Source organism: Astatotilapia calliptera, chromosome 19, assembly GCF_900246225.1.
Source record: "Astatotilapia calliptera chromosome 19, fAstCal1.2, whole genome shotgun sequence".
In the NCBI taxonomy this organism is placed as follows: Eukaryota; Metazoa; Chordata; class Actinopteri; order Cichliformes; family Cichlidae; genus Astatotilapia; species Astatotilapia calliptera.
In genome coordinates, this window is record NC_039320.1 from 21,413,009 (window position 1) to 21,425,535 (window position 12,527).

Consider the following 12,527-nt stretch of genomic DNA (forward strand, 5'->3'; position numbering starts at 1 on the left):
ATTTTGAACCAAACCACATCTCAGATAAGATTCTCTCTATTTTATGACTTAGACGAATCTCAGTGACTAACTGTGGAATAATTCTGAATCCTCAATTACATTATTAAAGAGGACATGAAACACTACACATTTGAAGGTTAATTAGCTCAGTGGAGCCCTGTTGTAAAAAAACAATAAAAACAAACTGTAATTGAGGTAATATGGATTTAGGAAATAATTGTTTTAGGTTAGAGTTTTTAGAGCAAGTCTATGGTTTGGTTGGTTTCTGCTGATAGACTTACATTAGGTTATGTTAGTTAACTAGTGACAGAACCAACAACTCAGAGGAAAACAAAGAGACTAAAATTAAAAAGCATTCTAAGGGAATCACATTTGTACTGCCCCTGGCTGCAGCAGTGAGTCTGATGATAATAAACCAAGGAGGTACTGTCTACTTTCACTCTGTCAATTTAGCAGTAAGTCATCTTTTTCTTCAAAATATAAGGAAAAGAGGGGTAGCTCAAGACTTCCACAGTGTTGTACCTTTGGCCTATACCTCTAACTGACCTGTACCTATAACTGGTTTTAATATAAATACAAGAGATTTGTGATTTATGACACATCACCTTGTGGAAGTTAATCTCTGTTTTTGTTATCTTGTGACATTATTACAACATTCTCATAGACATGATGGATTGTTTAATGGAAGTTGATTCATGGAAGATAAATTGTTAAACAATATGCAAAACCCAATTTTTATGTACTGAAAACTCTTTATCTGTCATTCTTCTTTACCATTTTTCCCCTCTCACCTACCTCACATGTTTTTATTCTTATTTCCTCATCTGTGAGGATCTCATTGTTATGGGAACCCACTGGTCAAACCTTTCTTTTTTTTTAAATGAAAGGACATCTTTTTTCTCACCTTTCCACATTTGCAGGGTTCCCTCTGAAATGCGTTTTTGTAAATAAAAACATGAAATCAAATTTGATCAGAGGATCTCTGCCTTTATTAATTCCTTGCATTCTGATTGAATGCCTACAATGATAGCACATGATGATAACTGAGGGCCAGTTAAGTAAGTATAGCAATTTTAAATATGATGATGTCAACTGTGGTGGCAGTAGCAATACAAAGATACTCTTCTAAAAATCAGGTGCAGGAGTGTTACAGATGTGCAACTCTGCCACACATGCCTGTGTAGATCTTTGATGTGTTTTATTAGGAGCAATGAAAGGGTTAACCCAATAATGTTACATCAGAGGACACCAAAATCATTTTAGCTTATATCTCAGAAGTGTATAACATAACAGCTAGCCTTACCAGCATGAACCAACCACATAGTGAACAGATTAATAAACATTGCACTTCTACGTAAGTGGATTCTCTAAATGTATTTCTTTCACATTTTATTTGACAGTGCTCAGTTACATTTATAAAAATGGGTCATCATTTCAGATGAAACATTATAAACTCTCATTCTCGTGAAAAACTACAGATGTTGTTGGACGGAGAGAAACTCAATGTTTGGCAGACACACCTGTTCACGGTAAAGTTTTTACACCATTTCTGATAGTTATATACTGCAACAAGAAAACCAAGTGACTGTTGCACTCCTTTCGGTTTGTGCTATGTACATGATGCAGAGAGGATGGCACAGTGATACAGGACTTGCATTTACTCTGGTTCCTGTTTTATTTTAGGATAATTAACCCCCAAATTTTACGTCTCATATCAGCATGTCCCAGTCATTCTCCTTTAAGGAACTGTTTTCCTGTGTAAGCAGTTCTTTCTTTACTTCGTAACATCATTTCTTTGTTGTTTCATGTTATTATCAGGTGCATGAAATCGTGGAGGTCAACATTACATATTTTGGACCATTCGGGGCTTTCCTAACAAAACTGAAGCAACACCTCCTCCGTCTAGACCTGGGAGAACACTCCCACTCACACAGACACGTAAATTCCCTCTCTGTCAGAGAAGTCACTCTGCTACTGAACTGAAGCTGTGAGCTGAGCTCACTAGAACTGAAGAAGCTTCTCGAATGAGAGGTGAAACATCTTCAAGCAACTTGAAGAAGTCCAGACACTTTTCTTTCCAAGCTCCTTAGACTACAGAACGATGGTGGTACAGGGTGAATTTTTACCCATTTACATTTTTATGTTTTGTCAACATTAAATGAAAGAAAAGAAACAAAAACTGTCCCACAAAATGCCTGTGGACATCATTGACGTGTTATATTAGGAGTGATGAAAATATGCTAATGAAATCAAACAAAACATCAATCGGATCTTTATTTAAACTAACTGATCGGTCAGTTGCAGTGTTGATCATGGAGCAACAGTATTTTGATGATGCAACTAAAACATCAACACGGAGATATCTGATAAATCACCTCTGACCATGGATGTGTAACGGCCACACAGAACAGCAAGCTAACCTGTTTATCCTTCACAACACTGCCTTGTATTTTCATGCAACCAATGAATAACACAAATTTAGCGTACCTCCATTTGTTTTACAGGACCTTTCACAATACAAAATATAGTATAGAAAAACACAGCTTCAAAGCTTTAAATTTCCAGTTTATCATAATAATCTAAAATGATTGCCAGATATTGAAAGCTGAGGTTATTCTGAAAAAAGGGCAAGGGTATTCACTTACCAAAATGAGTACCAAACTACCAAATGAGTTCAGGCGGTATGATGCTTGACACTTTCCTGTGATTATTTTCATGTTGGCTTGAAACAAAATATCAAAACTTTGCCTCTCTAAAACGTGAAATAGACACAGTGAACTGGCTTGATTTCACGATTTGACATGATATTAGGTTGGATAAACCCCAGTGATTGAGGCTACATCAGTAACATTGCTATTTATGCATTCTTATTCCCTCAATTTAGGCCCAAATCGATTTGATGTTTGAAGGCACACAGTGTTGGGAAATACAAACTTCCCTCAAATGTGTTAAACTTAAAGTAATGAGTCTATTTTGAAGATGAAAGGAGTAGAAAATACAGATATTTGTGGTTAAATGTAACGAGTAAATATATAAAAAATCGTCAGAAAAATAAATACTCAGGTACAATATAGATATCTGAAACTTCTACTTAAACACTGTAACAAAGTATTTGGACCTTGATACTTCCAACTCTGAGCACAATAAAGGGTGTCCGTGGAGAGCTGTACACAGTGCGTCTTGAGTATGCATCACAATACTAAACAGTCTCAATCAATAGTGTGTAACATTCTTTGCTCTTGTACAGCAAAGTAATGCTGTGAATGTGAGAACTATTAGATTCTCTTTTCTAAAGAAATTCATGAAAGAAACAATGCCAAATAAAGAAGAGGGCTGCATATTTGTCAAACACTACCAAATAAAGTCACGCAGAACTGCAGATTAGAAGGGTTTGCAGTGGAATAACTACAGTTAGTAAACATTAGTAAACATTTGGAGAACTCAGGCTGTGGCTTCTTCTTCCACTCAATATTTCATTGTTTCATTAGCATCAAAACGACTAGACAGTTCTTGTCGTGCTGTGGTATTCACACACAACAATGCTGAAGGACATCTCGTGTCCATCTCTGGGGAAGCCAGTGATTTTGAGATAGATGAAAGCAACTGCAAAACCTTTTTAACAAAATAAATAATGTTCCAACCACATTTTGTGACCCAAACTAATTGAAAAACGGTAGTAGCTATTTAGTAAAGGTTAATTGGCTCAGTTTATCTAACATGTTCAAGATAAAATGGATGGATGTAGATGGAGGAATCTAGTGTGTGTTGAAAATAAGGAACAAAATGTACTGTGTCTGTCACGATTCTGGTATCTCGCTTCTTTGTGAATCGGAATTTAAAGCATTTTAAAAACCACAACTAGATAAACTATCCATAGAGTGCAGCATCAGCTTAGGCTCGAATCTTTTGCATTGTTTGAAGAGATATATAAGTCAAATGTAATAACTGTGTATAATAACTGTACAACACTTTAGGTCTTATCTCCGTGTCGCAGTCACGCTCCTTTTTGAACGAAATTCCTCTGCAGTTCATTTCTATAACTGATAACATTCGTTTCTTTCTCTGCTGATTTTAATTAGCCGCAAACACAGTGTTGGGAAATAAAAACTTTCCTTTAAATGTGTTAAACTTAAAGTAATGAGTCTATTTTGAAGAGGTAAGGAGTAGAAAATACAGATATTTGTGGTTAAATGTAACGAGTAAATATAAAAAATCGTCAGAAAAATAAATACTCAGGTATAATATAGATATCTGAAACTTCTACTTAAACACTGTAACAAAGTATTTGTGTCACGGTCTGTGTGGCAGACCGTGCGGATGAGGGGAATGAGGACCCAAGATGCAGGACTTTGTGATGAAGGCAGTGCGTTTATTTACAGTACTGGAAATAGTTCACAGAATCAATCCCGTGTTCTCCCCTTGACTTCCGTGTCGTGTCTTCACCCACAAGTCCGTGCTCCGTGCTCTTCCGCTCCTGTGTGTCCCCGCACCCCGTGCTCGCTGCTCTTGTCTTCCCTGCTCCTTCCTGGAGAAAAATAACAAAGAAGCAACTTGTCAGGACACTCGACTACCGCGGGCATGCACTCGCTGGACTTGGTATTAATAACACTAACGTGGAGTCTCACGCAACGATCCCACGCCGAGGAGCGCTCGGCCACCGTTTTAAGAAGCTCCCCGACAACGCTTCATTAGCTGCAGGTGTGTGAGTCATCATCTGCTTCAGGTGTGGCCATCCTCTAGATAGGACACACCCACCAGGCCTACCTGAAACCCAGTACTCAGCCACACTCACAGAGACACCCACTTGCCTATACATACCAGGACGGGGAATCACAAGAACAGCAGCAGTGCAGACAACACACACATCACATAATCACAGCAATAATTATAACAGTAGTCCACACTGCCCACGGACCCTGAGTCCCCGGAGCTGGGTCCGTGACAATTTGGACCTTGATACTTCCAACTCTGAGCACAATAAAGGGTGTCCGTGGAGAGCTGTACACAGTGCATCTTGAGTGTGCATCACAATACACCAGGGGTAGGCAACCTTTCTGATGGCGAATGCCATTTACAGTTTTTTCTGATTGCTTAAGCACATTTTTTGTAACTATTGGCTAATTTTGCAAAACTCTTCACACAAATAAGAAAACCTGTCACCCAATAATCAAAACATTGTAGTTCTCTTGCAAAAGCGAACACAGCTAGATTAACTCTTCACACCTTTGTAAAAATGGTGTTTCCGTATCAAACAGTACACACAAGCCATCATCTACTAAGCACACAATGCGCCAACTGCACACTGATGGTATGAATACAAAACACATCTGGCTTTTGCTTTCTCTGTGCACAAGGTAGGCTATGTCAGTTTGAGCTCATACTTCTGTCATAGATCCATAAGCATAGAGGGATCCAAACTTCAAGTACTGGTGTTTATTCAAACAAATCAAAACAAACACAAGTGTTTATTTCCAAGTATAGGATTATTTGCAATCGCCATAATGACTATATGGGTTACTTGGTCTGCAGTGAACATGCTTCCTCTGCCCCCAGCATCTGGTCATCTAGCAATTCTGTAAAGTAACAATTTCAGTATTTTTACATCAATGGTATTGGTGTGTTTCTCATTGGCATATGGCAGTGCTACAAATCTTTGTGCGAAGTGACTGTACTAACCGATTCTCATTTCAAGATGTCCTTATGGTACTTGCTACAGTGTAGCGGCTCGAGTTAGGCTGGACCCGTTGGCCAGCTACCCTCAGGGTCATTCCACGGTTGATTACATGGTCCACTATTGTAGCTCTGATGTCATCAGCAATTCTATTTCTTACTCTTCCTACCCTTCCTCTCCCCCCTCCTCATCTTCCTCTCCCCCCTCCTCGTCTTCCTCTTGCTCCTCCTTGTCCTTGTCGTCCTCTTCATCCTACTTCTTCACCTCCACGTCCTCTTCCTCGGCCTCCTCTACTTCTCACTCTTTCTGCTCCCTCCATTGTACTCCGCACACACAGCTTACCTGTATTATAGTGCTTAGGCTGATTGCAAAGTGAACTAATTATCTAAAAAAGTTTTCACATGTGAAAGTGTGCCAGACAGTTGGCAAGTTAGTGTTAATGATAGCCATACATGTGTATACTTTTGCTAGGAGTGTGTTGGAAATTTGGTAATTGAGTGTTGTGCAGTGAATTGTGCCTACAGTTTTGCAAAGTGTGTGCAAAGCAGTTTTTGTGCTTTTAGTTTTGCAAACTCAGTGAGTGGTTTTACTATAAGTCTGAATAGTTTTAGAGATTGTGCTACAGGAATCACAGTTAGGGTTTAAGCATTCAGAAAAAAACTGTAAATGCAGTATTGCTCACTTATCTCAGTGGCTGTAAAGAAAGCAGTGTGATCTTCAAACTGCACTAACATCCTGTAAAGATGTGGGATCATTCTGAGAGTCAACATCCAAATATGTTTTGAATGGCCTACAAGAAACCTGGAATTCAAGGTGTATTGAAGAACAAATGTGGCATTGTAAAATATTAACTTTTACTGTTAGAATTATGGCACTCTATTTTTGCCTTTTATAATGTATTTTCACGCATATTTGCACATGCTTTTTCTGTCATTCTTCTTTGCCATTTCTTCCCTTTCACCTGCATCACATGTTGTTTTTTTTGTAATATTTCCTCATCACTGAGGATCTTATTGTCATGGTCACCCACTGGTGAAACCTTTTTTTAAAGAAAGGACTTCTTTTTCTTACCTTTAAACATTTGCAGGGTTCCCTCTGAAATGTATATGAGTTTTTGTAAATAAAAACATGAAATCAAATTTGATCAGAGGATCTCTGCCTTTATTAATTCCTTGCATTCTGATTGAATGCCTACAGTGAAAGCACATGATGATAACTGAGGGCCAGTTGAGTAAGTATAGTAATATTCTGAAAGATAAAATGAATGGAGGAATGTGGTTGGTGTTGACAAATGAGAAGATGTTCTGTATCCTTTGTGCTTTCCCACTTTTAACATTTTTTATGCTGACATGATTCATATTCTAGTATTATCAGATTCCTTCTCATTTTTAATATTCTAAGACGCACACATGGAGAACTTCTTTTCACTGCTCGCTTATTCACAAGTACAGATGTCTTCTACATAAGCTGATTTCCTAAATGACATAAAAGGCTCAAGACTGTCCTTTCCAGGCAGGAATCAATCTTACAGTTCTTTAGCGACGCACACAACTCACACCATGCCTAGATGTCCACTGTTGAGTCAGTTTGAAAGGTGGCTCTTGCTACCAGTTAGCTTAATCTCAGTGCTCTGGAGTCCAGACCAAGTCTGGTCTAAAGACAAATATCGGTACCAAGCAATGATACAAAATATTAAATCAATAAAACTTTCATAAAAAAGGGTCATCATTGCAGATGAAACATTAAAAACTCTCAATCTCCTTAAAAAAATACAGTCGTTGTTGGACATTTTTTTTCAATGTAGCAGCAAAATGTGACTCAAAGGACAGAGCAATAACAAGAATAACCCACAAATACTTATAGCTATCCACCAGTTCAATGGCTGCACCATTCATTGCACGATGAGGGGATGGCTTCCTGAATTCAATTACCATGTCCTTAGTTTTCAAGGTGTTGAAATTTAAAAACGACTGATAACACCAAGAAACAAACTCATATCTCCTTTGTAATTTTTTTTTTACCTTAGAGATATTCCCTTCAATAAAAGCTGTCTTCCTTTCATGAATCAGCCTCGAAGACCATGGTTTGTTATTTGGGAAAACTATGCACAACTTTTAAAGGAATAATCATATCTCTACAAAAGCTGCAGATAACGTTGATCAGTTCATTAATGTTTTCGGATGACTCTGTAAACACCGACCAGTCAGTGCAGGCAAAGTAGCCCTGCAGGTCTAAAGAGACGTCGTTATCATACTTTTGTGGGGTGTTTCCTCGCCTTCTCTCTCCGTAGCACAGTCCTATAAACAGGCAGGAGATGCACCGTGTTTTGGTCAGAGGATCTGAGTGCGGGGCCTGCCACAGATGTATACGCACCTTTAATGGAACCATAACAAAGATCCAGAAGCGTGTAGGAGAATTGACATATTTATAGAAAGTGCCCAGTGTTTTCTTCAAATTACAGTAATTAAAGTCCAACAGAATAACATTAGGGGCCTCGGGACAGAGGGATTGGAGCGAGTACACGGGGGTGTCAGTCGCAATCTTCGAATTTGCTTTCGGATGGACGTAATTAACGGTGACGTTGATCTGCGGGAATTCCCTCGGCAGGTGACGGCCTGATAGACAAGAGAAGCTCAGTGTTTGGCAGATACACCTGTTCACGGTAAAGTTTTTACACTATTTCTAAATAATATATTCCTCCTTCTTTCTGTAAGTTTATGCTTATGTATATGATGGAAGAAGATGGCACAGCGACACAGGGCCTGCTCCTACTCTGGTTCCTGTTTTATTTTAGGGTGATTTAAAATAATCGGTAACACATTTTGCAGCATTTTTTTTTTTAAAGAAAATTACATGTAACCAAGATCTGTGAATAGTGGCAGTGACTTTTCATACACAAACTAACAACTATAACCCCCACATTTTTATGTCTCGTATCAGCATGTGCCAGACATTCTCCTTTTTAAGGGCCAGTTTTCCTGTGTAAGCAGCTCATTTCTTTACTTGGTAACATTATTTCTTTGTTGTTGTTCTTCTTGGTGCTTGTTATTGTCAGGTGTATGAAACTGTGGAGGTGAACTTTACGTATTTTGGACCATTTGGGGCTTTCCTAAGAAGACTGAAGCGACACCTCCTCCGTCTTGCCCCGAGAGAACACTCCCACTCACACAGTCTGATGCATAAATTCCCTCTCTGTCAGAGAAGTCATGCTATTGCTGAACTGCAGCTGTAAATTCATTAATCAACAGAAGAAGCAGACGGTAAGTGTACGGTTCTTTCTGTAATTTTTCTTTTAAAATGACACAGAGGATATATTATCACAGCAGGTCATGTAACATCAACTAACCATTGATAAAGCAATTACAGTAATTTTAGTGTGGCACATATTCAGAAAAAAATACAGTAAAACTAACAACAAACAGAGATTATTATCTACTTATTTACTGTTGGACTGTTGTTCTTTATCGTAAGTGGGTTTCAAGCTTGTTCAGTGACAGATTCTCCTTGTATGTATTTAGGTTGTAAGAGTTTGCACTGTGATTCAGTGTCAGCTGTTTTACAGCAGTTCATAGTCTGAGAACCACGTCCTGGTTCAACCTTTGACCCTTTTTGCACTACTTTCTGTTTTAATTCTGACGCTTATCTTTGACTGAATTCAGGCCACGTGAGAGAGATCTTTAGTTCTGTAATCACTTTAGCGTAAGCAATAAAATGAACATAAACAAGTCAGAAATCCAACCCCAGTCTTTCCCTCATGGTCTACAACTGAGGCTTCATGATGTATAGTCTATTGCCTTTATTTTCAGGGCCGTGTCCACTTAATACCACGCTATATGGTTATATGGCATTTTAGTTAATATAAAGCATAGAACTGAGGCACTTCAAATAATTCCATCCCAACACAGGATAAAGCGCCCTGCCACAACACAAAAATGGTTCAGCAGTGGTTTGAGAGGCACAACAACAAGTTTGAAGTATTGGCTTGGCTTCAAAATTAACCAGATCTCAATCCAGTCATGCATCTTGTGAGTTCTCCAGGACAAACAAGTCAGATCCATGACTTCATCCAGGACTTCAATGATCTGTTACTGTCTTGGTGCCAGATACACACCTCTGGGGGTCTAGTGGATTCCATGCCTGGATGGTTCATGGCTGTTTTAGAAGCAAAAGGGGGAGGAACACAACATTAGGCAGGTGGCATAATGTTATGCCTGATTGGTGTATACATTAATACATCTTAAATTAATTTAATGGCTAAAAAGGTGATGAAAGGGACACAATATTTGACTGGTAAATACATTTTTACAAATAAATACTGATACACAACTTAGTCCTTGAAGCAGGAGAAATGTTGTTGCTTGTTACTTTCATTATTTTAAACCTATTGTAGTCATTTACTGTTGTTTTTATTTATTTGTTGCTTTTATTTATTATACCTGCCTTCAATGGAAGGACAACAAAAATAAGTTATTCTCAAAGGCTTTTCCCTCCATTGTACGCTTTACCTTTGTCATCTGCATCAAAACTCTGCTCATCTGTCACAGGACACTGTATTTATGGTAATGTATTTTGTTTCCCACAGACAAGGATGACTCAATCAGTTACTATGACAACGATGAGTAGTGTGGAGTCCACAACCATTAATTCCACTGAGAGTCCGTTCCTGGACTCTCAGTTTCGTTATGTGTTCATCCCGGTTTTCTACATCATCTTCTTCATCCTGGGCTTCATCTCTAACCTCTATGTGCTGTTTGTCCTGCGCTGCCTTCGTCAATTCAAGGCCATGGGAGAAATTCACATCTATATGACCAACTTGACCATCGCTGATCTTCTGTTTGTGTGTGCTCTTCCCTTTTGGATTGACTATTATATCCGTGAGGGAGACTGGGTTTATGGAGACGTCATGTGCCGGGTGACAGGCACCTTCTTTTTCATCAACACCTACGGCACCATCCTCTTCCTTTCAGCCATCAGCATCAACAGATGCTGGGCGGTGACTCGGCCTCTAGACGCAGCCTCGTCAAACCGCAGAATTCGTGGAATTATTGTTTGTATTTGTATCTGGGTGTTTGTTCTGACGATTTCTGTTCCTTTTCTGGTGAGTCCAGGGATCAACGTGCACCGTAAAAACAACACTGACATACGTCGCTGTTTTGAGGGATACCAGGGTGGAACTAATGACAAGAAGAAAAAAGTGGCTGTCACTCATTTTCTAATAATTGGATTGTTTTTTGTTTTCTTTTTACTCATTGTGATATGCAATGTCCTTATTGCTCGAATTTTAGTTTGTAAAAATTCTCCTCAGTCAGAAAGTCAGTCTTCAGGAACACAGTCTAAAAAGCTCACTGTGACATGCATATTTAAATGGCCCACAGGGGTGAAACGGAGGGCTCTCCAGATGTTGCTGGCAGTGGTGGGAGTGTTTGTTCTGTGTTTCCTGCCACACCACATAGTTCAAGGCCCCTGGGCTCTGGCAGTGCTGGAGATCGAAGACGGCTTCGGCCACGTGAAGTACAGCGAGACCACTCGTCAGTTGCTGAGCGACGCTCATCAGATCACCCTGGTTCTTATGGGCCTCAACTGCATTTTGGATCCTGTAGTTTATTATTTTGCCACAGGGAAGTTTAGAGGACTCATCAAGGCCCACATTACAAAATTAATCACATTCACCCAAACTCGGAGCTACCACTTAAACCAGCCTGCATCACCTGTTTGCACTCTGGTAGCAAATCAGAGGCCTCATAGGAAACCCACAACGGCTGGGGTGGAGGACCAAAGTCAACATGGTAGGAGGAACTCATTGGTTATTTTATAAAGTATTTTCAAAAATCTCACTGATCCAGGATTTTGAACCAAACCACATCTCAGATAAGATTCTCTCCATTTCATGACAGAGATGAAATGGAGAGCATGTCCACATTAAAGGTTGGAGAGGCTTGTTAGCCTTATTCTAGGAATTATACTCTGGAATCAGGGAGAGGAGGATATATGGTGTTGTGTGCTTGTACACGTGGAGTTAACCATTTACCACAGAGGGAGGCTGGTGCTGCTTAAATCTACAGTGAGTCAGAGCGGTGGTTCACGCAGTTCACAATCCACTGTATAGAGCCTTCTTGAAAGACTCCCCTACTGTGCTTTTATTAGTCTCTGCCTCCATCATGTGGTTTAAATGCAGTATTGCTCACTTATCTCAGTGGCTGTAAAGAAAGCAGTGTGATCTTCAAACTGCACTAACATCCCGTAAAGATGTGGGATCATTCTGAGAGTCAACATCCAAAGTTTTGAAGAAACATGGAAACTATTCCTGAAGATTACTTAAAGAGTATTTAAGGTGCATTAAAGAATAATTGTGGTATTGTAAAATATTAACTTTTGCTGTTGTTAGAATTATGGACACTCATGTTTTGCCTTTTATACTGTATTTTCATGCATATTTGCACATACTTCAATTAACCTCTGCCCTTGTCCATCTTCTTTTTCAAAATATAAGGAAACAAGCTGTAGCTCAAGACTTTTTCACAGTGTTGTACATATTGACCTATACCTCTAACGGACCTGTACCAATAACTGGTTTTAATATAAATACAAGAAATATGTCATTTATGACACATCATCTTGTGGAAGTTGTTCTCTCTGAAAGTTTTTGTAAATAAAAACATGAAATCTAATTTGATCAGATGACCTCGGCCTTTATTAATTTCTTCCATTCTGATTGAATGCCTACAATGAGGGTTAACCTTTTCTTCACTTAATAGAGGAGGGGTGGAGAACTTGTGCAGACGCCTGGTAATGAACTAATCATTTGATTCAGGTGTGTTGACCCAGGGTGATATCTAAAACCTGCAGGACACCGGAC

The 12,527-nt window shown here is 39.1% G+C and overlaps 1 protein-coding gene across 1 annotated transcript; it reads left to right on the forward strand.

The window, feature by feature from the left end:
* The first annotated feature begins 8,877 nt into the window (after positions 1-8,877).
* Positions 8,878-12,220, forward strand: LOC113012355 (platelet-activating factor receptor-like). Its single transcript, XM_026152491.1, has 2 exons — positions 8,878-8,931; positions 10,254-12,220. The coding sequence occupies exons 1-2, from the start codon at positions 8,878-8,880 to the stop codon at positions 11,484-11,486; spliced, it is 1,287 nt and encodes a 428-aa protein (XP_026008276.1). The 3' UTR covers positions 11,487-12,220.
* The last annotated feature ends 307 nt before the right edge of the window (positions 12,221-12,527 follow it).